Source organism: Apodemus sylvaticus, chromosome X (genome assembly GCF_947179515.1).
Source record: "Apodemus sylvaticus chromosome X, mApoSyl1.1, whole genome shotgun sequence".
NCBI lineage: Eukaryota > Metazoa > Chordata > Mammalia > Rodentia > Muridae > Apodemus > Apodemus sylvaticus.
Genome location: NC_067495.1, coordinates 17,816,357 through 17,843,246, shown reverse-complemented (window position 1 = coordinate 17,843,246; position 26,890 = coordinate 17,816,357). Strand labels below are relative to the sequence as shown.

Genomic DNA, 26,890 nt, shown 5'->3' with positions numbered 1-26,890 from the left:
TGAAAAAATTTTTTTCAATAGAAAAATAACAAATAAGTCTTAGAAAAAGATCATATAACAAAACAACAAAGATTTTTAAAAGATGCACATACAAACTTTACATCAACTTGAAAACTTGTGAAATAGAAAATTCCCAGAAAAAAACATAACTTAGTAAGTCTAAGTACAAGTAGCTAGCAAACAAACAAACAAAAAAATCCATAACTTTCAAAGAAACTCTAACAGTTAAATGGCTTCAAAGACATCCTAGGACTAGACTGTTTGATCTGAAAGTTCTGCCAAATATTTGAGGAACAGATAGTTCTGGGACAAACTTTGTTGGATATGGAATGAAAGAAAATAGTTCTCACCTCATTGCATGATGTTAGTATAACCTTGACATCAAAACTAGAAAAGGACAACATGAGAATCGAATCTCTCCTGAAGAAAATACTCAAGTACTCAACAACATTTTAGTGCACTAAACCTAGAAGTAATTTTACACCCCAAGACTACAAGATTAGCTCATAAAAAAAAAGAAAAAAAAAACATGTAGCACAAAAAAGTTAAAGTTAAAAAGAACCATGCTGTAAATCAATAGGTATAGAAAATAAATTCTATACATTCATTTCAACACCAAATCAGTTTTTAAAGATTATGTCAAGTTACAAATAAAAATGAACTTCCTTACTCTCTTAAAAGATATTTGTAAAAAATCCCCTACATTTAATTACTCAATGGTCAAACTTGAAAACCAGTCTCCTTAAAAATCATGATCAATTTATGAATACACACTTAACATACTTTTAACATTATACCATATGCATATATATGCAAACACATGTGTGTGTGTATGGGTACACATGTACACTCATGTGTGGATAGCTGTGTGTGCATGATCTAGAGGTGGGGGGTTCTTCAAATATATTAATATAAGAAAAAAGATATTTTAGAATCATAAGGATAAAGATTGCTGGGGAAAAAAATAAAAGCTGCAGTTTGCACACAAATTACCAAAACTAATAAAGTTTACTAGGTTTGTCAAATACAAATACACTATAGAAAATCATCATATATATGTGTGTATGTATGTGTGTGTATGTGTGTGTGTGTATATATATATATATATATATAGCATATGTATATGTATTTACATGTATACACATACACACACAGATATATCATCAAACTACTATAAAACACAATTTTCTACAAAAGTAATGTTTATAGTAATAATTTAGTTATTCCCTAGGGAGTATCTTGGGAACACAGAGCGATGGTAAAAGCAAAAGTAGCCAAGTGATGATTTACAGAGCATCTGTTCTGGGCCAGGCTCAGGACTCGATGCTGGGTCTGATGGTGAATAAGAGCAGGCAACTATGCTTTTGTTTTCTAAGTGCATACTATGGGATAGTCATTCTTCTTAGCACATTACCTGCTTTGGTTCATTTAACTTTTTCAACAGTACTGTTAGCAACATCAGTTTACAGGTAAGGGAATGGAAGCAAAACAAGGCTTGTCTTAAGTTTCCAAAGACAGGAGGTGGGACTTAAAGTTACATAGCTTTACATCTGCTAAGTATTACTCTTATGCATAATTAAAGAATGTGGAGCTCAGACTTGAAATAAACATATTTTTTTCTGTTCTGTGGGGGTGTGGGTTGTTTCTGTATTGCTTTTGAGATGGAGCCTTGCTATTTAGCCTTGGATGTTTGAGAAGCTACTGTGAGGCTAAGGTTAGTTCTCAAACTTGAAGCAAGTTCCCTTGAATCTTCCTCCTGAGTACGGGTCATAACCATCTCTATTCTGGATCTTCTAGATGACTGCAAAGTCATTAATGTATATTGCCTCTCCAACTTGAAAGGCAGATTTTGCAAGAATATAAGGTTTTTATTTTCACTCTGGAAGACTTATATGTAAGCAGAACCTCATTCTAGCTCAATCAGACTCCTTTATCTCCAGATGAGTAATTAGAATTGCTGATGGAGAGAACAATGGAGAACAGGACTTTGTCCTCCACTCTGCTTCTTCTATACATATCCTTCATCCTATGTACCAACCTAATATCCCACATCTCCCTGAAACTGCTATGATGAAGGATTGCTTCCCATATGTATTAGGCCTACCCCTCCTTTAACATTAAGAGTCCAGCAGCTCTCAGCTGTTGCTTGAGCTGTCTGAGTCCTGCAGTCCACAGATGTCTTATCTCTAGCCCCCTTCTGGTCACTCAAGCTGGGCTGGAAACACCTTGTTGCACGATTATCCCTGCTTATCTCTGAGAAATTGTTTCAAAGACTTCGGTTTCAAAGCCTATTTACAAGCTTTGCTTACTTTGCCTCCATTCCTCCTTAGAATTTCAAAGGTCTGAGCTTTGAAATAAAGAAAGCAAGCCTAATTAGAATGTTAAGCTCCAACTCAGAAACAGACCAGGCTTTGTGACAGACTTTCCCCTCAACTCCTCAGAACAGCAAGGCTGTCTCTAAATGTCAAGGCAATGTCCTCAGTCGTTTTCAGCCAGGGCAGGTACAGACATATTTTTAAGAGGATCGTGAGAGAGGAAGGGCAATGCCGACCAGTGGCATGGTAGTGTTGTGGACTCAGCACCTAGCCTCTGAGACACCATGCCAGGAACCATCACCTTCTTTCACCCTGGCATAAATTAAACGAGTCCTGCTTCCAGATCTTTCATAAGAGGAGCTAAAATAAGATATTCTCGGGTAGCACTACACTAGGACCCTCATATTCCAGATAAGAAGCATTCAGACAATTTCTCAAATAAAGAGAGCCAGCCCTTAGGTCAGGGGTTCCCGTAGTTTGGGTTCTTTTTACCTAAGCCTCATTCTCTGTCTTCTCTACCTGCCTTTCTCTTACTTCCTTATCCTTTCTCATATTAGCCTCTTGTTCTACTCTAGCAATTTCATTCAACTGATCATCTGTCCCAACTTCTATGTGAGGGTAGGGGTAGATGGGAAGCACCGTTTGTTCTTCTAGACCCACCCGCCCCCACCACCCACAAATGTCAACCCCCACTTACAGCCCCTTCGCCGCTGCAGCAGGCTGCTACTGCCGCTGTGTGGAATCCAGATCTTCTGTAACCTGGTTTGAGTGAGTTCTCCCATCTCTTGAGACATCTTAGGCGTTGCAGCTAAAGACACCACTGCCCACAAGGTATTGGACCTCACTTCCTATGTTCCTAGCTGTCTTGTCTGTTGCTGTGGCCACCACGGCAGCAGGTGGGCAGGGCTGAGACAGGGGGGGATGCACTGGGCTTCTGAGCCTCTCACGGTTATCTCCAGCTCCCTCTTTTTCTTCTGCTCCCGGATGTACAAGTGGGGATGTGGGTGCTGAGAGCCGGAGGCCGAGCCGAAGTCAGCAGAGGCCTCTGAACTCCAAGGGCTATGTACATAGAAGATAAGTTGGAGCCCAGCAAGGAAGGCAGCCAGCAAGACAGCCCAGGTCTGGCCAGTTACTTCCCGCCAATGAAGGCAGGACTAGTAGAGTATGCAAATAAAAGACCAAAGATCATGTGCTTACATCCTGTGTTGTGTGGCATGACAAAGGTGATGGAGATAGGTCTAAACTTTGAAATTAAAAAAAAAAAAATAAAAGCAGGCCTAATCAGAATGTAAGCTCCAACTCAGAAACAGAGATTTATTACAAGGTCCCCCACAACAAAACCACAAGCATAATGTTCCTAATTCAAAATGCAATGTTTTGAGCTAGCAATTAAAGGCCCAAACTGGAAGCAGACTTTCACTACCTCACTGCTCACCCTATTCGACACGGCACTGTAAAACTGTCTTTCCCTGGAGTCGGCTCCCTGCCTCTTCACGGGACCTCTCCCTCTTAAAATGAGCTGTCCTGGGCACTCTAAAGAGATTGGCACTATCTGATCATCTTTATACTCTCTCCAGCCAAGGTTAAATAAATCAGAGTAAATCTGACACCTTGGGAATAAGAGCGAAGGCAGCCATTGCTGGGCAGAGAGCCGATAAGTAGATGCAGCTCACCCGGCTGCCAGTGCTGAGATGACCCAGCACTAAGGGCATCAGAATTGAATTCAAACCCGGGCTAAAGCTCTTTGAGTCAAGGTGTTGGGATGGCATCTTAGGAGCGGTGGAAACCACACTGAGGAGAGTGTGAAGAACAAGAGGCGTCTATTTAGATGGAGGTGTCTATATCTAAATAGCACAAACCCACAGGCCAGGGACATCTCATCCAGATGTCTCCCCTTGGCTTGTCCCACTCTCACTGCCATTCCCCCAGTTATTTTGAGACTTTTATCTGTAGAATTCATGTAACTGCACGGCTTGCCTGGAAGATGTCCAAGTGCCCTTTTACTTCATTCTTTGGAACCTTCCCACCCCCCAGCAAACCTCCAGTGATTGGGTGTTAGGAAGCTCAACTTTCTTCCACTGAGACGGACTATGCAAGGGCAATCTCTCGGGAAAAGAAATCTCCAGTCCCTGCCCTCAAATGCTCCCAGTTCTACTTTGCCTTTTAAGACTCTTCCTCAAAATATCTTCTCAGAATCGTAGTCTATACAAGGGTTAGAGCCACTCCAGTTGCTGTGCATACATCATAGAAGACTTTCAACATCAAAGCCTACCTATATCAAGGAGCCCTACTGAGGCAATGGATCATAGTGGTTAAGAAGAATGGAATCTGGAGCCATACTATCTGGGTGGAATCCCACTTCTGCTCATTACTAGATATAAGAGAATAGGCAGAAGACTAAACTTTTCAGTGCCTAAGTTGGTCTCTGTTTTGGTCTGCTTTTTCATTTAGTATATAGGAAAGGTTAATTTTCATTTTAGCAAAGAGCCAATGTATTGATACACATGAAGAAACTTGGGGAATGCTGAATACCCATTATTCAACACTGTTGCTTCTTTGGGAAGGAAATGATTCATCTTTTGCCTGCAAGTCATCTGCAAGTTCTAGCACGTTATTATGACACAGGATTAACATTTATACTGTAAAGACTTCCGGAGAATCAATTAGAAAGGTAAACTCGTTTCTAGGTTTTGTTAACTTAAGTCTGGCATAAAACATCAGCTACTACATGTACTCACTTACTGGCCAAACTTAAAAAGAGGTTGGTGAGGAACTCACTATAGACTAGTATGGAAAAGGAGAGGGAGAAAGAAAAAAACAATAAACAGGATAGATTCTGGTAAATAGGAGAAATAACTTCTGACATTCTAGAACACATTTGGATTACTATGGTTCATAACAGATAATTATGTACTTCAAAGTAGCTGGTAGAGATGAGAAATAATAGATATTTGAGGTGATACATATGGCAATTAACCATTGTACATTATATGCCTGCACTGAAGTATCATACAGTACTACACAATTATAAATAATTATGTATCAATTTAGAGTAAAAATATACTAAAACAAGGTTTTCCTAGAGTCTCAGAAATAGACTTTGCAAGACACAAGTCTCTTAATCCTAGTAAGTCAGATAATCAGTGGAAGTCTGTTTTAATGATCTTACAAAGACTTTGTATGTTTTTCAGTGCCCACAAAGCAACATTTTGCTAATTTTATTTGTTTCTTTCAAACATTCCCAGTAATAATAGCGCAGGGAAATAGGTCTGAGGAGGGGATGGCTTGCCCAAGGTAATCTAGCCAACATCATGAACATGTCTTTTATGTTTACAATTTTGTCCTTACAACACTGCCAAGAATCAGGAAGATAATTTTAGTAACAAGAAATCTGAGCTAGGTGGCTAGAAGGCCTCTGACAAGGTCTGAATGGGTAAACTTGGGGTCCAGGTTTGACATCCTAATTTAACCCTGCCTAGAACTATGAAACTTCACTGCTGCTGCTGATTCGGAGACCAGAAACAAACAAACAAACAAACAAAAACCAAGCCTTAGAGAAATACCTCAGACTAGCATTGAAACCTCTTCTAAATCAAGTCCCAAGTTACCTGTCAGTCTTCTATCCTCCAGACCCCCCATGTTTAACTTACAGGGCCCTCAAGCACAGCATTTTCCTGCCTATAGGCTCCTGCTCAGCCTGGAGTGCTTTCTCCTCTCACTGGACTCTCTCTTGCTCATCAAGACAAATTTCAGTGTTTATCTTCTCTGAAAGTCAGCCTTGTAGCCTTGAGAGAAGCTTGGCCTTCAGTTCTCACATTGCCTTGTGCCTCTACTTGAGCTAGGGTTTCTCTGATGTCTGGTACCTAAGTAGATTGTGGGCTCCATGAACATGGGGCCTGGATCTCTGTGATCTGCTGACTGTCTATCTCAGGCTCTGGTAGGGAAGACCATGGTTAGTGACTATGTTCACAATCTACATCTCTCTGCTGCAGAAGAGATAAACATGGCAACAAGAAATCCCAGTTCACCACGGTAGATATTATAACAGCTTTCAGGGAAGTGGATGGGGGAGCTGGTTTGTCTGAGGTAAAGAGTAGCATCTGAAAAAAAAATCTTAAAACTTTAGGATGGAACAGAATAAAATTTTGGAATTCTACGAAGGTTTAATGTATTGGTTATAGACATGGGGTTCACTCAGCATCAGATTCACACACAAGGCTCAAAGATGAACCATAAAGCAGAACTATCTCTAGGGAAGAAAACTATGCAGCTGACATTTGCGGAGCTACAGATCCTCCTCCCACCTCTATATACAGTGTGGAAAGGAAGCTCATTTAAAGCATCAAGAGAGTACAGATGGGCAGTAAAGTCATAAATGGGGTCTCCTTATTGGTAAGTCTTGAAATGCGTGGTTCTGAATGCATTTGTTATAGGCTAGAAGGCTGGTGGATGATCACATGCTTACAGGCTAGATTCATGTATGAGCCCATATCAGGACTTCTGTGGTAGCAGCCTAGAATCCCTTTGTTCTTAGCGACTGCCCTGGCAGTATTATGCCACTGTTTTCAGACTCATGTCTGCTCCACAAAGCTCCTTGCATTCTCGTCTCAGGAGGGGTTCTCCATTGACCATAGTCAGTCAGAAGGAGAGCACGTAGACAGTTGTGGGTGGTGCTACCTGTGGGTGTCATATAAAAGCCAAGAACATGAATCTCAGACATAGCATGAAAGCCCTGAAGCAAAAGAACTCTGGATTCTGCCTTCCACACTTTCTTGATCATCAGGCCAGTCCTCTGTGGGAAGTCGGCTAGGGGCTTTCATTTCTATTTTCCCAGAGAAACTAAAGAACTTGTGAAAGTTTCATAGCAAATCAACCCGACTTAATACACTAGAGGAGAGGTCAGAGATATACTCTCTATTGTGCATTTAATTAAAAAATATACATATACTACACAGGAAGCTGGGCTGGGGGAAATCACACAATCACAGCCAGGCCGGGCTACACAGAAAGTTTCAGGCCCCCATGGAAAGCACAGTTAGACTCATTTCCCAAAACTAAAAAAAAAATAAAAATAAAACAAAAATTGGAATGTCAAAGATAATAAGGGACTGACCTTTAGGCCAGTGTCCTAAAATGTCAAGTACAACTGGATTTTAAAATACTGACAATAGGGAGGGGGGCAACATTTGAAATGTAAATAAATAAAATAAGTAATTAAAACTAAAACGTCGACAGTTGAATCAGATATACATATCATCATTCCCCACCCCCCTATCCCCTTTAAAATAGCTAAATCAAACTCCTATGCCAAGAAAATCTTCCAAGCAGCCTGAAACAAGGATTTTGACTTGTAAAAGACCTGTCTACTTTCCCTTTACGCTCACCTACCTGTTCTTTTAGAGGCTTTTTCTTCCATCGCTAATTATCCAATGGCTCTCTTGCATTTACAGACCCCCAAAGCAGGTCGGGTGGATGGCATCAAATAGGAAACCCGGAGACATCCGTTGGTTCCTGGGAAGGCTGAGGAAGCACCCTTGTTAAGGGGTGTGTGCAGTGTTGAAATATTAGCTGCTGTGCTTGCCAAGGAAGTTCCTGAGCCGCCCAGAGCCTTTTCTCTTCAGTCCAACCATGTGTTCACCTTGCCCCAAAGGTCAGTACTAATATTAACAAGGCACTGGATTTCCTTGGGACAAAGCTTTATATATATCTGCCTTTAGTGTAGTATGGGCAAAATCCCTTGCTTAAAAGGAATCTGGCAACATGAAGAAAAATATTCATCTCCCTTGTCCTAATTAACCTACTCCTGGGATTCGATCTTTAATCGGTAACTCCCAATGCATGGAAAAGCTCGAAGCATAGAATTTTAATTACAGAGCTGTTTTTCTGATGACAATAACTAGTGACCTTTAAGTCTTCTGGGGGTGGGGAAACAGCCCACTTTGGCTCTTTGTGCAGCCAAAGAAATTCTGAGGGTGTGTGTACTGAGTGGGAATAACTCTGTAGCAATTTTCAGTGAAAAAAAAAAATCCTCAGGATGCAAAGTTAGTTTTCCCGGAAATTGGGTGATTTCTGTTAATTCTGTTTCTGTGGTCTCAAAAAATAAGTCAAGAACTCATCGCTACTGCCCTGCTTATTCATCCATTTGCTAAATATTTATTCTGTTATCATATAAGCTGGGTCAGAGACTGCTACTACATTCACGCTGTTGGCAGTCTAGTGACAACGGAAATCAATGGTAGTTGTACACTGTGGTAAATGCTGTGCCAGAATGGACCAGAAAGTGCAGTGGTGCCCACTGAAAAAGACCTAAATACAGAGGTGTGTGGACAGAAAGTCAATTGTTTACCTGATTAAGAAGGGTTTAAATCTTGGCTCTACCACTTCTGTGAGGCTGAGACGAATTTATTCAACTTCTACTTAGCTTCAGTGCCTCTTCCTGGATTATCCTAAGAATGAAAGGACACAGTGTAGACAGGAAAACCACAGCTGCATCGGGAAATGGTAGTATTCTGGAGCTTAAATGGTCTAGGCCTCGATTTTGCTCATCTGAGAAATGGAGCCAAATTCAAGTCTATCTTACGCTTTGAGAGTCAAGACAAATATGGCTATATAGGGAGGATTTGAGGCAGTCTCCTTCCTCCAGACTCCATTAAAACAGGCTAGCTAGGTTCTTAACTGCTTAACTGAGAAAGTTCCCTTTGCCACTGCCCAAAAGGACAGGGGCAGAAGCCCCTCAGCCACCGCCAGGGGCCGCTCCCTTAAGCCGGAGCTCTGTCTCGATCCGGGTAGGGCGTTGGCTGGGCTTGTTTCCCCAGAGGCCTGCCCCTTGACAAAGTGACAAAATCCCATTTGTAAGTAACCTGGCGCACCAGGGGGACTTTTGTGGTAGAGAAAAGCAGTCAGATGGGCGTCCAGGCCAGCTTGCTGCCAGAAGAGAAGGAGCTCAACCAGAGACGCACCTCTCACCAGTTACTCTTCCCAGGTTTTGGTCTGGGTCTTGCTATGTAGCCCAGGCTAGCCTTGAATTCATTACTGACCCTGCCTCAGCTTCCTGAGTACTGGGGTTACAGGCTCCTACGACCAAGCCCGGGTTTCCTACAGCCTCCACCTTAGCTCCGTCTCCCGCCTAAGAGAACTGAACTCGAAGTCCCGCCCTGCGTGCGTCCCGCCGTCGGAGGGGGCGGAGGAGCGGCTGAGAACGGCCGTGGAAACGCGAGAGGAAGGCGGGGAGCCAGCTCACTTCCGGGCAGCAATGCATTTGCCCGCCTAAGCTTCCTTTGGGAAACGGTACAGTGTACCAAAAATGCTGCGCGTGGTAAGCTGGAACATCAATGGGATCCGGAGTCCCCTGCAGGGCCTTGCATGCCAGGAACCCAGCAACTGTCCCACGGCCTTGCGACGCGTTTTGGACGAGCTGAATGCTGATATTGTCTGTCTCCAGGAGACCAAAGTGACCAGTGAGCACGCGCGAATCGAGCAGCTCTACCTTGTTTTCCTTTTGCTACTGACCTTTGTTCCTTCTCATTTCGTGTTTCCGCTTTTCCCATACTTAGAATCCTGCCCTTATACCCACCTGGAAGGCCTGATCCTTCTCGCAGACACCCCCCACCCCAGCTAGAACCCCTAATTCTCACTCCTGGCCTGCTTTTTGAAGCCCTCATACACAGATTCCCACTCATTTCTATAGCCCCAACTCGGGGCCTTGAATTTTCTCCTTTGATCCTTCTAAGGATGGATGTTTTCCATTCCTGCCCCCACCTCAGTCCTTATTGCCACCTAATCTCAGCCCTTAGCTCAGACACTAATTTCTGTTCCCGTATCTCCAGTTTCTTGTTTCTCCCCACTTCAGAGCCCTAGATTCATTCCTCTTTGATGTCTTACCCCACATTTAGACCTAATTTCTTCTCCCATCATTCCCAGCCCGAATTCTCTAATTCCCTCTCCTACCTCCCACTCTCCCTTCAGGTCCCCAGTCTCCACTGCCAGCATTCTGTCAATACTTTCATCTAGACCACAAGACTTAGCTAAGACTCAACTTCCCTGTGTAATTTGAATATCATTTTCCTTCCTGACTTTTCCATCTCTCTAGCTCCTGTCAACATAAGCACCTCTCCTCCCAACTCCCCAATTATAGCTCTGATATATACTAGCCTATAACTGTAATTCCAGTCTTTTATGGGTCCACAGTGTGAATTTACCTCTGACTTTATATTACATTTTTTTTTTCAGGAGATGTACTGACAGAGCCCCTGGCTATTGTGGAGGGTTATAACTCCTATTTCAGCTTCAGCCGCAGCCGTAGTGGCTATTCTGGTAAATGAAGTCTTCTGGGGTATATATGTTAGCATTGGTGATGGAGAAAAAGGAGTGTTTTGGTATTTAATAAGAAGGTAATATATTTTGACTTTTCAACTCTAAAGCAAATGCTGCATAATCTTAGGTTATATGAAACCTCATATTTATGCAACCAAGTTTCCTTTTAGCCCTCAGAAGCACAGTAATGCCATGGTTACTCGCATGAGTTTAACTGCCAGGGTTCAAGTCTTGGCTTACATCATCACTCTATTTCCTGGCAAGTTGCTTTCCCTTTGTGTTTCAGATTTTTTTCACTGAGAAAATGAGGATAATGGTTATTTTCTTGGCTCTCACAAGGCTTTAGATATAGTCTTACATGTGGTAATAATAATAGCTAATATTTCATCAGCATTTGCTATGTATGTGTAAAATACATTACTATTATTCTTGTAAAATATAACATTATTCTGTGGGGTTTTCTAAAAGAGGAAACTGAGGCCTCAGGCAATGTTTAGATGCTTCAGACTCTACAGAGCCATGTATGGCCCCTGAGCTGGGAGGATTGTTCTTACATTTTTGAAATCGTTAAATTTGACAAAGATATCCAAAGCTGTTCCTGTGGAGACACTTGGAGCGGGATAGTGTGTACAATAATATATTGGCTGCCAATCCCATTGAGCATGCTCTTGTCTGTCCCCAGGTGTGGCTACCTTCTGTAAGGACAGTGCTACCCCAGTAGCTGCTGAAGAAGGCCTGAGTGGTGTGTTTGCCACCCTGAATGGGGATATTGGTTGCTATGGAAATATGGATGAGTTCACCCAGGAGGAACTCCGGGCTCTGGATAGTGAGGGCCGGGCCCTCCTTACACAACATAAGATCCGGTAATAGCCTATATCCTCCTACTGCAGGCCCTCATTGGTTCTAGTCTTTGCGTCCAGAATATAAAGCCCATTTTATAGGTATGCAGTCGCTATAGCCAAGTTCCCAAACTTGCCTTCCTGGATTTTAGTCCTGGCTGGGCTGCGTGATCTTGGAAAATTCATGCTTCTTAGCCTTGTATTCCTCTCTGTACAGAGGGAGACTGACCTGGAAGTATTGCTTTTTAATTACCTCAAAAATAGCTTAGCCAGCCCAGGACTCACTACCTTAAGTCGATTTCTTTCTAGGTATCTTATAGTCATGGAATGGCAGCATTTTCACCCAGTTTGCCTCGGTACTATGCCCTCCTTGCCTTATCCAGAGCCCATTCCCCCCAAGACTTGCTTATTTATTTCTCCCAACCCTTTTTTTTTCTGTTCATCCCATGGACAACCATTAACTAGAAGCTGCATGGTGGATGGGTATGAAGGGGAGACTTGAAACTGACCTCTTTTTGTGGGGCTCTTTTTTTCCTCAGCACTTTGGAAGGGAAGGAGAAGACTTTGACCCTGATCAATGTCTACTGCCCTCACGCGGATCCTGGGAAGCCTGAGAGGCTGACCTTTAAGATGCGCTTCTATCACCTGCTGCAGATCCGAGCAGAAGCGCTCCTGGCAGCCGGCAGGTATATTGTCAATCTAGACAGCCAGCTTTGGTTGAACACATCTTGGTGGCTGGCTTGTGCCATGCTCTATGAAAGGACATAAAATTTTGTCGTTGAGGTCCTTTTATAGTCTAGCATCAAATATGGTCATGCTGAACTGACATCAGATATGGTCATGCTGAACTGGGAGGACAGAGTAAAGAGACATGAACTCTGAGCTTTGTTCTCTGGGCACTTATTCTGGCTCTTCTCTTACTGTGAGCCTCAAAGGCAGCACAGCTCTGTCATCTTTTGTCAAATGCCCATGTGAATCCGTACCCTGGAGAAGATCTTCGAGGACAAGATGAGGTGATAGGGGTAAATTCCGAGTTCCAAGGATAGACAGGAAAGTGGGAGTAGGTTAGAGTAATCAAGGGGGACTTCCTCCAGGAAGTGGTATCTGAGCTCAGCTTTGAAGGGTGAGAAGGAAGACATCAGGTAGAGAGCACTGAAGTACTCACGTCATATAGAATAACTTTGCGGCTCAGGATTTGGTTCAAGATGGGAGAAGGGAAGAGGCACATTGCTATGAATAATTGGTATCTAAGCCTCTAGGTGGGAGGTAGCCTCTTTGTGCTCTTGGCCCTGGGAGAAAAGTATATGGGAATCCTCTTTTGTAACATCCAGTTGACAGTCACACATTGTGTTTTTCAGTCATGTGATAATCCTGGGGGACCTGAATACAGCCCACCGACCCATTGACCACTGCGATGCAAGTAGTCTGGTAAGGTTCCCTCTAAACCATAGGCCCCGGTTTTGTTTCATTCACCCAGTCAGCCAAAATTGGGAGTTTGGCACCAGAGGTAGCTTCTTTTATGGAAAAAAATAATGCTTGGTTTGAGTATATGATTATTTTCAATCTGAAATTACATGTGATAGTTGTACATGTTTATGGAGTACCACATAAAAATTTGACATGATGGTCAAATGGGGATAAATTGTCGTATTTGTTTCCTCAAACTTTTGTCTTTCTGTGTGGGCATTCAAAATTTTTTCTACTACCTGAAATATATAGTAAACTTTTTGAAATATATAGTAAACTTTTGCCAGCTATTACTATACTATGGAATACTAGGTGCTTTTTCCTTCTATCAAACTGTTCACAGTAACCAGCCACTGTACCCCTTTCTTCCTATCACTCCTGGACTCTTGTGACAACTATTCTCTGTTCCATGTGATTACCTTTTGAGACGGTAAAACAGGAATGCGGTCACATGGCGTTGATCATTATGGGTTTCCCTTGTTTTTTTTTTTTTTTTAAGATTTATTTATTTTATGTATATGAGTACACTGTAGCTGTACAGATGGTTGTGAGCCATCATGTGGTTGCTGGGAATTGAATTAAGGACCTCTGCTTGTTCCGGCCTGACTCACTCCTGTCTAAAGATTTATTATGTGTGAGTACACTGTAGCTGTCTTCAGAAGAGGGCATTGGATCCCATTACAGATGGTTGTGAGCCACCATGAGGTTGCTGGGATTTGAACTCAGGACCACTGGAGGAGCAGTCAGTGCTCTTAACCACTGAGCCATCTCTCCAGCCCACTTCCCTTGTTTTTAAGTCTTCCAGTTCCACTCATTTTGCTGCAGGCGACAACAAAAATCTTCTTTCCGGCTAAATGGTATTGTAGTATGTATGCATATTTTATTTTCTTTATTTGCTCATTAATGAATACATAGGTTGCTTGTGTTTCTGGGCTGTTGTAGTAAATGATACTGCACAGGATACTGAACAGGACTTCAGAAGTTTCTTTGATAAACTAATTTCCTTTTCCTTTTTTTAATTGTATATTTTCTTTATTTACATTTCAAATGTTATCCCCTTTCCCGTTTTCCCCCCACTCCCGGAAATCCTCTATTTCATCGCCTTTCCCCCCTGCTTCTATGAGGGTGTCCCGCCACCCACCCTACCCAATCCCACCTCCCCACCCTCAGTTCCCCTACACTGGGGCATCCATTGAGCCTTCATATGACCAAGGACCTCTTTTCCTTCCATTGATGCCTGACAAGGCTGTTCTCTGCTACACAAGGCTCTCAGCAGCTGGAGCCATGTGTACTCCTTGGTTGGTGGTTTAGTCCCTGGAGCTATGGGGGGTCTGATTGGTTGATAGTTCTTCTTCCTATGAGGTTGCAAACCCCTTCAGCTCCTTCAGTCCTTTTTCTAACACCTCCATTGAGGACCCAGCTCTCAGCTCAGTGGTTGGCTGCAAGAATTCTGTTGTGAAGGGTGTTGTTTCCCTAATTTCTTTCTCAGCCTGTTTATCCTTTGAGTATGGGAAGGCTACTGGTTTGTTTGAATTAATTTTATATCCAGCCACTTAGCTGAAGTTGCTTATCTGGTTCAGGAGTTCTCTGGTGGAATTTTGGGGGTTACTTAAATATATAATCATATCATCTAATCAAATAGTGATAGTTTGACTTCTTCCTTTCCAATTTGTATTCCTTTGACCTCTTTTGGTTGTCTAATTGCTCTAGCTAGAACCTCAAGTACTATATTGAATACATGTGGAGAGAGGGGGTAGCCTTGTCTTGTCCCTGATTTTAGTGGGATTGTTTCAAGCTTTTCTCCATTTAGTTTGATGTTGGCTACTGGTTTGCTGTATATTTCTTTAACTATGTTTAGGTATGGGTCTTGAATTCCTGATTTTTTTAAGACTTTTAACATGAAGGGATGCTAAATTTTGTCAAATGCTTTTTCAGCATATAATGAAATGATCATGTGCTTTTTTTCTTTGAGTGTGTTTATATAGTGGATTGCATTGATGGATTTCCGTATATTGAACCATCCCTGCATACCGCGAATGAAGCTTATGTGATCGTGGTGAATGATCGTTTTGATATGTTCTTGGATTTGGTTGACAAGAATTTTATTGAGTATTTTTCTATCAATGTTCATAAGGGAAATTGGTCTGAAATTCTCTTTATTTTTTCTTTGTTAGGTTTAAGTGTAATTGTGGTTTTATAGAACAGATTGGGTAGTGTTCCTTCTGTTTCTATTTTGTGAAATAGAGTATTGGTATTGGGTCTTCTTTGAAGGTCTGATAAAATTCTCCACTAAACCCATCACATCCTGTGTTTTTTTTTTTGTTTGTTTGTTTGGTTTTTGTTTTGTTTTGTTTGGGAGAGTATTAATGATTGCTTCTATTTTTTTTAGGGGTTATAGGACTGTTAATTAAGATGGTTTATCTGCTTCTGTTTTAACTTTGGCACCTGGTATCTGTCTAGAAAATTATCCATTTCATTCAGATTTTCCAGTTGTGTTGAGTATAGGCTTTTGTAGTAGTATCTGATACTTTTTTGACTTTCCATGTTTTCCCTTGTTATGTCTCCATTTTCATTTCTGATTTTTATTAATTTGGATACTGTCTCTGTGCCCTCTGGTTAGTCTGGTTAAGGGTTTTTTGATGTTGAGAGAGTAAGGAAAAGTGATTGTTACTTCCTGTTAGTTTTGTTGTTAGAGGTAGAATTATGTTTGTTTGGCTATCTGTTTTGGGTTTGTTTAAAGATTACTATCTTGCTTTTTCTAGGGTGTAGTTTCCCTCCTTGTGTTGGCATTTTCCATCTAGTATCCTTTGTAGGGCTGAATTTGTGGGAAGATATTGTGTAAATTTGGTTTTGTCATGCAAGACCTTGGTTTCTCCATCTATGGTAATTGAGAGTTTTGCTGGGTATAGCAGTCTGGGCTAGCTTTTATGTTCTCTTAGGGTTTGTATGAGGTCTGCCCAGGATCTTCTAGCTTTCATCATCTCTGGTGAGAAGTTTGGTGTAATTCTGAGATGTCTTCCTTTATATGCTACTTGATCTTTTCCCTTACTGCTTTTAATATTCTTTCTTTGTTTATTGCATTTGGTGTTTTGATTATTATGTGATGGGAGGACTTTCTGTTCTAGTCTAGTCTGTTTGGAGTACTGTAGGCTTCTTGAATGTTCATGGGCATCTCTTTCTTTAGGTTAGGGAAGTTTTCTTCTATAATTTTTTGAAGATATTTTTTGGCCCTTTAATTTGGAGGCCTGTTTTGTGACCAATTATATGGTCAATTTTGGAGAAGGTACCATGAGGTGCTGAGAAGAAGGTATAGTCTTTTGCTTTAGGATGAAATGTTCTGTAAATATCTGTTAGATCCATTTGGTTCATCACTTCTGTTAGTTTTACTGTGTCTGTTATTTTCTTTTTCTCTCTTCTATACCTATTATCCTTAGGTTTGGTCCTCTCATTATGTCCTGGATTTCCTGGATATTTTGGGTTACATGCTTTTTGAATTTTGTATTTTCTTTGACTGTTGTATCAATGTTTTCTATGGTATCTTCTGCACCTGAGATTCTCTCTCCTATCTCTTGTATTCTGTTGGTGGTGCTTGCATCTCTTACTCCTGATCTCTTTCCTAGGTTTTCTATCTCCAGAGATGTCTCCCTTTGTGATTTCTTTGTTGTTTCTGTTTCCACTATTAGATCTTGGATGGTTTTGTTCATTTCCCTCACCTGTTTGATTATGTTTTCCTGTAATTCTTCAAGGGGTTTTGTGTTTCGTCTTTAAGGGTTTCTACCTGTTTACCTGTGTTCTCCTGTATTTCTTTTTTCTTTTCTTTTCTTTTATTTATTTATTTTTTGGTTTTTTGAGACAGGGTTTCTCTGTATAGCCCTGGCTGTCCTGGAACTCACTCTGTAGACCTGGCTGGCCTCGAACTCAGAAATCCGCCTGCCTCTGCCTCCAAAGTGCTGGGATTAAAGGCGTGTGCCACCATGCCTGACTTTCCTGTATTTCTTTAAGGGAGTTATTTATGCCCTTCTCAAAGTCCTCTATTATCATCATGAGACATGATTTTAGATCTGAATCTTGCTTTTCTGGTGTGGTGGTGTATCCAGGGCTTGCTATGGTGGGAGAATTGGGTTCTGATGATGCCAAGTAGCCTTGGTTTCTGTTGCTTATGTTCTTGTTGCTTGACTCCCACCATCTGGTTATCTCTAGTGCTACCTGCCCTCGCTATATCTGACTGGAGCCTGTCCTTCCTGTGATCCTGGTTGTGTCAGAACTCCTCAGAGTTTAACTCTTGTGGTGAACCTCTGGTTTTGGGATCCTGTGATCCTGAGATCCTGGTGTGAGAAAGCCCCTGGGATCTTGGGATCCTCGGATCCTGGGCTTTTTAGAGTGCCTGGGAGTGGCAGGCTCTAAAAAGTTTCCTCTGGGTGTTGTGGGACTGGTTGTGGATTTCTAGCCCAAGGTCTGTTAAGGGCACTGGCCCAGACTGGAAGCAACCCATGCCACTGGTCGGGTGGGGTTCCTGGGCCCTTGGATTCTGCTGGTCCCAGTTCCTCCCGTGTTGGGACAGATGTTGAGTCCTTCTCAGTTCTGATCTATGATCCTGGGTGTGTTAGAGTGCCTGGGAGTGGAGCTTCCTCTGGGTGTTGTGGGACTGGTTATGGAGTTCGTGCCCACAGTCTGCTCCCTGATTTCATTTTCTTTGCATATATATCTAAAGTGGGGTTTCTGCATCATGTAGTGGTTTAAACTTTTCGAAGACCTTCCATACCATTTTCTAAAAAGATGGGAATAATTTATATTTTCATAAGTGTATGAAAGTTCTCCTTTCTCTGTATAGTTAGTTGTCAGCATCTGTTTCTTTTCTCTGATAAAAGCTGTTCTAACAAGGATGAGAAGGAGATGCTACTTACCGTACTGCAATTGGTTCACATTTCCCCAATAATATTGTTAAATATTTTGTCATATATATCATGTCCACTTATATATCTTCTTTTTTTGAGAAATTTTTTCAGATTATATTTCAATTTTTCAATCAGACGTATTTTTAATATTCAGTTGTTTGAGATTTTTTTTTTTTTTTTTTTTTTTTTTTGGTTTTTTGAGGCAGGGTTTCTCTGTAGTCCTGGCTGTCCTGGAATTCACTCTGTAGACCAGGCTGGCCTTGAACTCAGAAATCCACCTGCCTCTGCCTCCCAAGTGCTGGGATTACAGGTGTGCGCCACCACGCCCGGCTTGTTTGAGATTCTTATATGCTGTGGATAGTAATTCTGGTCAGATGAGTATTTAAAAAATGTTTTCTCCTGTGTCTTTGCTCTAGTGATTGTTTCCTTCACAGTGTAGAAGCTGTTTAAATTTTATGTAGTCCCACTGAAATACCACTCTAAAAGAATTTAGATTTAGTCTTTCATTCAACAGAGAGCACTGACCTTACCTTGACCTGGTCCTGGCCCATATGCTGGAAAACATGTCCAGTCTTACTCATGGACCCTAAGCCTTCAGTTTGTGAATAAACCATTCACAAACATAAGATACATTGTTGTCTAGTTCAAATTGGTGCCTTCAGGGTTGCAGTAGCATTTCTAGGTGGGCAAGCAAATACATCAGTCAGATAGCAGAAGGTAGCTAAATCCTTAGAGGTTAGTAGAAACTTTAGGGTATGGGGAACTTCAATTCTCTGTTTTATAGTGTCAGGGGGAGGAAAGGTGAGTGGCAGGAGGTAGGGCTGCAGAGTTCTTTGTAGTCATGGTGAAGATTTAAGGACAGCTTTCTGGTTAGGTCCCTGTCTCCATTTCCATCCCCAGTGTCTCTGCACATTCTCTTCCTCGGCCCACTGAAAAAGCTCTTTTCATCCTAGCTTTTCTCACTCTCACCCAAATTAGCAGCCTTCTTTTTTTCTCATATGAACCTCTCATTCCCTCTAGGCCAGCGTTTCTCGAACCCTTGACTGCATATTAAAGCAAGCATAGTGATACCTTAGTACTACACCAAAACAGCGTAATCAGAATCTCTTATGTGTAGAGCCATGGTGCTGGGTTGTTTGAAAAGTCCTACGAGACTTATTATGCACACAAGCTCGAGAAGCACTACCCCCAGAGTAGAACAAAACTCCTCAACTTGACCATCCTCATAGAAAGGAGTGCTTTGTTAGAAAAAAAAGCTACCTGCTTTTTCTCTGCCCCCATGTGAACTCAAAAGGTGTGGGGATTTCTCCTTGCCCCCTGGCAAGCAAGCAGCTCTTCAGAGTCAGTCACAGATGGACCTTCTGAGCTGTAAAGCGAGGTTCACATAACCCTGTCCCTGTGTTCAGTTAATTTGCTAGAGCAAAGCAAGTACTCAGGCAGCCACTATAACTTACATCTAAACTTAGCTAAAGAGAAAAAATTAAATGATATAAACCGGTAGTTAGATAAAGAAATACATGCAGAGGAAGGTCTAAAAGGGCCCTAAGTGTCAAGCTCTTGTTATTCCTGTGGAGTTGGAGTGGGCCATTTTCCCAGTACACAGAGAAGTCAGTCCTCATTTGTGTTCTTGTACCTGCATGTGGTCCGCTGTCCAGAAGCTTGCTGGGCCTTGTTTGGGGTTTCATGGAGACTTCACTGTGTGAGGATAAATGTTGAAAGTAGGATAGGGAAATCCATCAAGGCCTGTGGAGGTTTTTCATCATTCTGTCCTTGGTGGTTCAGGCACAGAGCCTCTGGAATGAAGCTCTTGTTTTATTAAAATGGATTGTTTTAATTCAATATATTCTGATCATCATTTCCTCTCTCTCATGTGCCAGATCCTCCTTTCCTCCCCACCCCTCCAGTTGCGTACCTTCTTTTTCTTTGCAAAACAGGGGAAAAGACAGAATAGAACAAAACAAATAGAAGCAGAGAGGGGAGGGAGGGAGGGAGGGAGGGAGGAAAGAGGAGAGAGAGAGAGAGAGAGAGAGAGAGAGAACATCAAAACACAAAATTGCAAACCATAATATGTTAGCAAAAGGCCAGTAAGGTTTAAAAAAAATCTCAGACAAAGATCTACAAAATGCCATTGTATTTGTTTTGTCTTGGCCACCTGCCCTGCTCTTCAATGTGTTTAACATATATAGCAAGACTCCATTGGAGAGAACTAATTTTCCTTTGTGAGCAGTTACCTATTAACTTTGTGGTTAGGGATGGGAGATCATGTCATTTCCCACTTTCAGTGCTGGACCTTATCTGGCTTGAACTTGTGAGGCCCTATGCAAGCTTCCCCCAGCCTCTCCGAGTCCACATATGAGTGTGGAAGAAATTGTTTTCTTGCTGTCTTCCATTTCCTATGGCTCCCACAATCTTTCTGCTTTCTCCTCCATATGTCTCTCTGAGCCTTGAGAATTTGATGAAGATGCTCAGTTAGGACTGAGTTTTCCAAGGTCTTTCATTTTCTACACATTGTCCAGTTGTGGTTCTCTGTATTTGCTTCCCTGCTCCACAGGTGGAAGCACCTCTGATGATGGCTGAGCAAGGTACTGATCTATAGGTAGAGCAGAATGTTGTTAGGAGTCATTATATTGTTGCATTCATTTAGCAGAACAGTAGTATTTGCTCTTCCCTTGGTCCTTGGCCTATCTAATCTCAGGTTCTCGGTCACCAAGGCAGTGTCAGGCATGGGCTCCATCTCATGGAGTGAGACTTAAATCCGACCAGAGAGTAGTTGCTTACTCCCATGACTTTTGTGCCACTATTGTACCAGTGCATCATGAACACAGGCCATCATGGTTTATCAAAGGGATTATAGCAGAGTTGGTCTTTACTGTCAGTGTTTGTGGGCCAATATGTGATTTAAGCTGTGGTAGTGTTTCTTTTACAAACTTGGTTGCCCTTGTGTTTGTGGCATCAGTGTTAAGAACTGCAATGTCATCTTGGTGTAGTTTTCCCTTGATGAGTATGAGTGTCCTTCCGTATTGCTTCTGATAAATTTTGGTTTTCTTGATATTTTCTTGATATGCAAATGGCTGTACCTGTTTGGTTCTTGGGTCCATTGGCTTGGACTTTCTTTTCCAACCTTTTACCATAATGTGATGTCTATCTTTGATGATAAGGTATATTTCTTGGATGCAGCAGAAAGATGGATCCTGTTTTCAAATCCAGTCATTTGGTTTGTGACTTTTTATTATAGAACTGACACAATTAATGTTGAGAGTTACCAATGGTTATTGATTCCCATTAATTTGTTTTTATAGTATTTTTTTCTCCCCTTTTGATTTACTGGTCAGGGATTATGTATTCCTTGAGGTTTCTTGGGTGTGGTTAGCCTCTTGAGAATGAAGGTTTCCTTCTAACACCTTCTGTAGAACTGTATTTAAATATGGTTTTATTGTGGAATTCTTTCTCCATCTGTTGAAAGTGAAAGTTTTGCTGAGTATAGTAGTCTGAGCTGGCATCTATGATCTCAGAGTTAGTAGAACATATGTCCAGATTCTTATGGCTTTGAGAGTCTCCTTTGACAAGTCAGGTATAATTCTATCAAGTCTGCTTTTATATGTTACTTGGTCATTTTCTTTTGAAGCTTTTAATATTCTTTCTTTGTTCTGTAGGTTTAGAGTTGCAATTATTATGTGCTCAGTTGACTTTCTTTACTGGTCCTGTCTTTTTGGTGTTCAACATGCCTTCTGTACTTTGATAGACATCTCTTTCTTTGGGTTAGGGAATTTTTCTTCTATGTTTTGTTGAAAATAGTTTCTGCCCCTTTGAGCAGTATACTTTTTCTTTCTCTATTTCTCTTATTTTTTGGATTTGATCTTTTCATAGAGTCCCAGATTTCCTGAATATTTTGTGCCTGGATTGTTTTTGGTTTTGTTTTATTTTTTAGATTTAACATTTTCTTTGACTGAGGTATCCATTCTTCTACTTTGCCTTGAACACTCCAGGTTCTCTCTCTTTCATGCCTTATATTCTGTTGATGAGGCTTGCATGTATGCTTCCTTTTCAAGTTCCTAAATTAATCATTTCTGGTTTTATGTCAGTTTGGGTTTTCTTTAGTGATTCTATTTCTACTTTGATGTCTTGAACCATTTTCATTAGTTTATTCCACTGTGTGTGTTTTCACATACTTCATAAAGGGATTTATTCATATCCTCTTTTAGGTCTTTGGACAGATCTATCTATAATAGATATTTTGAAGTCCTTGTCTTGTGCTTCAGTTATGTTGCATTTCTCTCAGGGTCTACTATAGTAGAGATACTGGGTTCTGGGATAGACATCCTGTCTTGGCTGTTATTGCGTTTTTATGTTGTTTAGATATCTGGGATTAGGAAGATTATAATTATAGGTGTTGATATCTGGTCTTGCCTTTGTTGGATGGGTGTTCCGTTCCTTGGATTTTGTTATTCTGTCTGGGTCTTAGGAAAGAAAGTGTGATAGCTTTGTATATGTTGCCTTATAGAGAGTGCTTCTGTAGGCCAGTGGTTGGCAGAGAAGAATAGTGTTGTCCTAGGAGAGAAGACTGAGAGAGGCTTCACACTGAAAGTAGACTTAACAGGGAGTTGGGACGGCCAGGCGGTGGTGACGCATGCCTGTAATCCCAGCACTTTGGGAGGCAGAGGCAGGCGGATTTCTGAGTTCGAGGCCAGCCTGGTCTACAGAGTGTAACCCAGGGCTATACAGAGAAACCTTGTCTTGAAAAAACCAAATCCAGAAAAACCCAAAAAACAGGGAGTTGGGACGTGTGGTGGGAAGGGGATATCTAACAAGTAGGTTGCAGCAGGGCAAAGAATTATCTAGACAGACAGACGTGAACCAGGTGTTGCGGTCTCCAGTGAATGAAGGTAAAGTAGGAGGAGGGGCATTGCCAGCAGGCTGCTGCCAGGCTGAGAGGGAGAATGAAGAGATTGTGATGGAAGACAGGAACTGTAATATGATAGACTTAATTGAATCCCTGCCAGCTCTAGCTACTGAAAGTTCCTGGTAGAAAGATTTTTTCGGGTTTTGGAGGCTGGCACAGGAAAGAGATGGACTAGAAGGGGCATTGAGAAGTCCACAGGAAGGGGGCAAACTGAGTCTGCCACAAGCTTTGGTGGAGTCCCCAGGGAACAGAGGCAGAGTGATCTGTTACAAGACTGGGGATGGGACTGGGGAAATTGCAGTGGAGGACAGGAAGGAGGCTGAAGTTGGCTTACTTGCTTCCCAGGCCAGTGTGGACGCTGGGTTCCCAGTAGAGAGTGTTTTTAGGTGTCAGCACAAAGGAACAGGAATAGGCTTGAAGGTGTAGGTAAGCTGAAAGGGTCTACAGGAAATAGGCAAGCTGGGTTTTCCTCAAGGTTTGGAGAAGTGTCCAGGGAATGAAGGTAAGATGGGAGGACCATCCCCTGCAAGCATTCTGCCAAAGGGCTGGGAATGAGACTGGGGAATGGCAGTGTTTAACAGGAAGGAGAATGATGATGGCTGGCCTGCTTCCACTGGGTTCCCAGGTGGAGAGTCTAGACTAGAGGGTCCCATGCCCTAAGATCAGACAAGGTTTAGATCAAGAATCTCTTACAGGCTACCTGAATGTGAGGAAAGGGTAGTTTATGTAGTCTGCCTTAGGGAGAAGAGAAGTTGTACTTTCTAGGATTTGCTTTGAGGAAGGAGTTATAATCTAGAAAGCATGAATGAAAATAGATTGTATCTAACCCTGTCAAAGGCATGAGCAGTGGTGGCACAGTCAGCTCATCCCTGGAGTTGCTTCAGAAAGGGGATGTGGGAAGATTCCTTAGTTGATTTTTAAGAGAGCCAGGGAAACGTAGTCATGACTCTTGGCAGACCTGGGCTAATATGAAGCGATAGCAGTGTGGTAAAGACAATAAACACCACCAAGTGCAAGCCTTTGGTCTCGCCCTTCCTCATTCTTCATTCATAATTCTTTTTCTTTCAGCTTCCTGTGATAGTACTGAGTACCATTCTGCTTTCTTCAGTTAGTTCAGAACTACCTTAGATGTCTCCAGGCCACCTTTATCATTGTTCTAGAAAAAGCAAACAAACAAACTAATGGCCCCCCTGCAGGTGATGTGTACAGTCCTTTCCAAATAATGGCATGTGCCTGCTTCCCACAAGAGCTGCTTGTCTAGTCTTCCTGTCCTTCTTTACCCTTGCAGGACAGGCAGCCCAGGGTGGCCTCAAATTCACACCAGTTCTCCTGCCTCAGCTTCCCGAATGCTGGACTTACAGGTAGAACCCTTATGATTGGTTTTGTTTGACAATCTCTTTTGAAAAACAGTTTTAGGAATTACTTTGATTAAGCAAATAACAGACCTTCATGTTTGGCAAGGTAAGCACAGTGTGGGATAGACTGAAAGACAAAGAGGAATTTTTTTTAAAGATTTATTTTTAAGTTATGTGTCTGTGGGGGGCCCGTTGAAGAAGCCAGGAGGCATTGGATTCCCTGGAACTGGAGTGACAAGTGGTTTTGAGATATCTGTATGGGTGCTGGAGTCTAACTCAGGTGCTCTGCAAGAGTAGAACATGTTTAAGCACTGAGCTTTCTCTTTAACCCCAGGCTTTGATTTGTGGCATCATTTATTTAAAAGCTCATGTTGTGGGGGCTGGAGAGATGGTTCAGCTGTGAAAAGTGTTTACTCCTCTTGGAGAGGACCTGGGTTTGATTCCCAGCCTCCACGTGGTTGCTCAGAACAATAATTCCTAAGAACCTGATGACCTGTTCTGTCCTCCATGAGCATTGCATGCACATGGTACACAGACAATGAAGGCAAAGCACCCATACATAAAAATAAATGAAGGAAGGAAGAAAGAAAAGAAACCAAAGCCTAGCTCTTCCTGGTCTGGGCTATATGACCTTGAACAGGAATCTTCTTTAGGATAACCAAAGTTTCTTATTTGTAAAATGAAGCAGTTAGTCTAAATTTCATCCTGTTTTAAGGATCTAGTTTTGGCTTTTCATTCCCTTTCCCTTTCCCAGGAATGCTTTGAAGAGGACCCAGGGCGTAAGTGGATGGATGGCTTGCTCAGTAACCCAGGGAATGAGGCTGGACCCCACATAGGGCTCTTCATGGATAGCTACCGCTACTTACATCCAAAACAGCAGAGGGCTTTCACCTGCTGGTCAGTGGTCAGTGGTGCACGCCATCTCAACTATGGCTCTAGACTTGACTATGTACTGGGAGATAGGGCCTTGGTCATAGATACCTTCCAGGCCTCCTTCTTACTCCCTGATGTGATGGGCTCTGACCACTGCCCTGTGGGAGCTGTCTTAAATGTATCCTGTGTGCCAGCAAAACAGTGCCCAGCTCTGTGTACCCGCTTCCTCCCTGAGTTTGCAGGTACCCAGCTCAAGATTCTTCGATTCCTAGTTCCTCTTGAACAAGATCCTGTGCGGGAACAGCCAGTCCTGCAGCCCAGCCATCAAATCCAGGCACAGAGACAGCCAAGCAAAGCCCGAATGCATTTAACCAGGCTTCGGAAAAGTCAAGGTGGGCCCAAAAGAAACCAGAAAAACCTGATGAGTTACTTCCAGCCTTCCTCTAACCTTTCCCAAACTTCTGTTGTGGAACTGCCCACCCTGCCTCCGGTGGGCTCTCTTACAACTCCAAAGAGTGCAGAAGAGGTGGCAACAGCCACAGTGGTAGAAGCGAAGAACAAGGTTCCAGAGTCCAAAGATGAGAAGGAAGAGAGGACTGCCTTCTGGAAGTCTATGCTGAGTGGGCCCTCGCCCATGCCCCTCTGTGGAGGCCACAGGGAGCCATGTGTAATGCGTACTGTGAAAAAAGCAGGACCCAACTTCGGTCGCCATTTCTACATGTGTGCTAGACCCCGAGGTCCTCCTAGTGACCCCTCCTCCCGCTGTAACTTTTTCCTCTGGAGCAGGCCCAGCTGAACAGACTGAGGCACAGGGATGTCTGCGTGTTCACCCCATGCACGGGGGCGGATGCCAGGTCTCTGCCTTTGAAGATGTCTTCTCCCTGAGGCTTCCTTTAGTTCTCTGCTTTCTCTTCTCTGTTCCCTTCCTTCCTTCCCTTCTCCCCTAATGCCACTCCCCTTCTCACATCTCTGTTTCTTCCTCTTTGTACATGTAGGAGCAGGGAACTAATTAAAACCCTTTCTGCCCTTGTTGGGGCATAAATAACATTTCGTTCATAAATAAAGTTCGCGTCTTTGATTCAATATACCATGTTGAGTGGATATTTTAGATGCACTCTAAAAAGTTTAGTCAGAGGCTCTCTCAGTGTGAGGCTTGCTTGGCCTCATGTAACCCAGTGAGATACTACCAGGGCAGCATGGTAGAGAGAGGAGCTATGCTCCCCCAGGAAGGTGTCTGATGAGCTCTGGGGGTTATTTGCTATTCTGAGGTTTGGTCAGTGAGGAAGGTGGGTGTAGTGTGGGAGTATGTATTCTTAAAAGCCTTTCCCAAGTATTCTGTTCTTGACCTGTTACACATGAATCACCAGAGAGAAAGAACTGGGTGTTTCAGCCTTCAGAGCTCCAGTGTCTCAGGGAAGATTGCCACCTTGGCTAGTAAAGTTCTTAATTTCCTGTTGGGATCCTTGTTGTGAAGACATTGTATACTGTAGTCAAACCTCTTCCTTCACCTTGAGAAAAGATAGTAAATCCTTTAAGATGCTATTGGAGAAAAAGAGGATAGTGGATCAAGAAAGAATCCATTCCTCATTCTAGAAGATTCCTTGGTATGAGGAAGCCATTATTCCCAAAGAACAGACAGTCTTTAGTTGAGACCCACTCTATCTTCTGACCTCAAAGGCTACCTGGGGGTCAGCTTTCCAAGTCTCCCAGTGAAGAGTAGAGCCCTGTATTTTTGTCAAAACTATTGTGAAAGCCACTTCAGGTTAGCTAAGGGGTTTAGCTCTTTGTACAACTTCCAAGAGAGTTTAGGGGCATTTCTTTCCTCTTCCAAAATTTGGCTTTTCCTATCAGTAAAATAGAGTGATTAGACCAACAAGTAATCTGTGGTTTCCTTGGGAGGCTCGACTTGTCTGAGTAAGTCAGTATAGTACAA

At 42.4% G+C, this 26,890-nt stretch overlaps 2 protein-coding genes across 6 annotated transcripts in view; one reads left to right on the top strand and one right to left on the bottom strand.

The window, feature by feature from the left end:
* Pfkfb1 (6-phosphofructo-2-kinase/fructose-2,6-biphosphatase 1) overlaps positions 1-9,465 on the bottom strand; it is a 50,298-nt gene extending 40,833 nt beyond the window's left edge. Inside the window, exons 1-3 of one of the 5 annotated variants that reach the window (XM_052171456.1) lie at positions 9,275-9,465; positions 8,662-8,761; positions 7,704-7,835 (exon numbers count right to left, since the gene is read on the bottom strand). In XM_052171456.1, the coding sequence (XP_052027416.1) occupies positions 7,704-7,731 (28 nt within the window). In that variant the 5' untranslated portion in view covers positions 7,732-7,835; positions 8,662-8,761; positions 9,275-9,465. Of the gene's footprint in view, positions 1-3,012; positions 3,360-7,703; positions 7,836-8,661; positions 8,762-9,274 lie in introns of those variants that run through there. The other 4 variants (XM_052171457.1, XM_052171458.1, XM_052171455.1 and 1 more) reach the window with 4 other exon arrangements.
* Positions 9,466-9,503: 38 nt separating this feature from the next.
* Positions 9,504-26,040, top strand: Apex2 (apurinic/apyrimidinic endodeoxyribonuclease 2). The gene is made up of 6 exons (XM_052171453.1): positions 9,504-9,772; positions 10,545-10,628; positions 11,311-11,491; positions 12,007-12,153; positions 12,826-12,895; positions 24,839-26,040. Exons 1-6 carry the CDS (start codon positions 9,619-9,621, stop codon positions 25,751-25,753), a joined length of 1,551 nt encoding a protein of 516 aa, XP_052027413.1. The 5' UTR covers positions 9,504-9,618; the 3' UTR covers positions 25,754-26,040.
* The last annotated feature ends 850 nt before the right edge of the window (positions 26,041-26,890 follow it).

Excerpts from the sequence above, each read along its gene's own strand:
- Apex2 (XM_052171453.1), top strand. The coding sequence starts at position 9,619 with ATGCTGCGCGTGGTAAGCTGGAACATCAATGGGATCCGGAGTCCCCTG. Across the intron at positions 10,629-11,310 it reads CAGCCGTAGTGGCTATTCTG|GTGTGGCTACCTTCTGTAAG; the intron begins GTAAATGAAGTC and ends GTCTGTCCCCAG. Across the intron at positions 12,154-12,825 it reads GCGCTCCTGGCAGCCGGCAG|TCATGTGATAATCCTGGGGG; the intron begins GTATATTGTCAA and ends TGTGTTTTTCAG.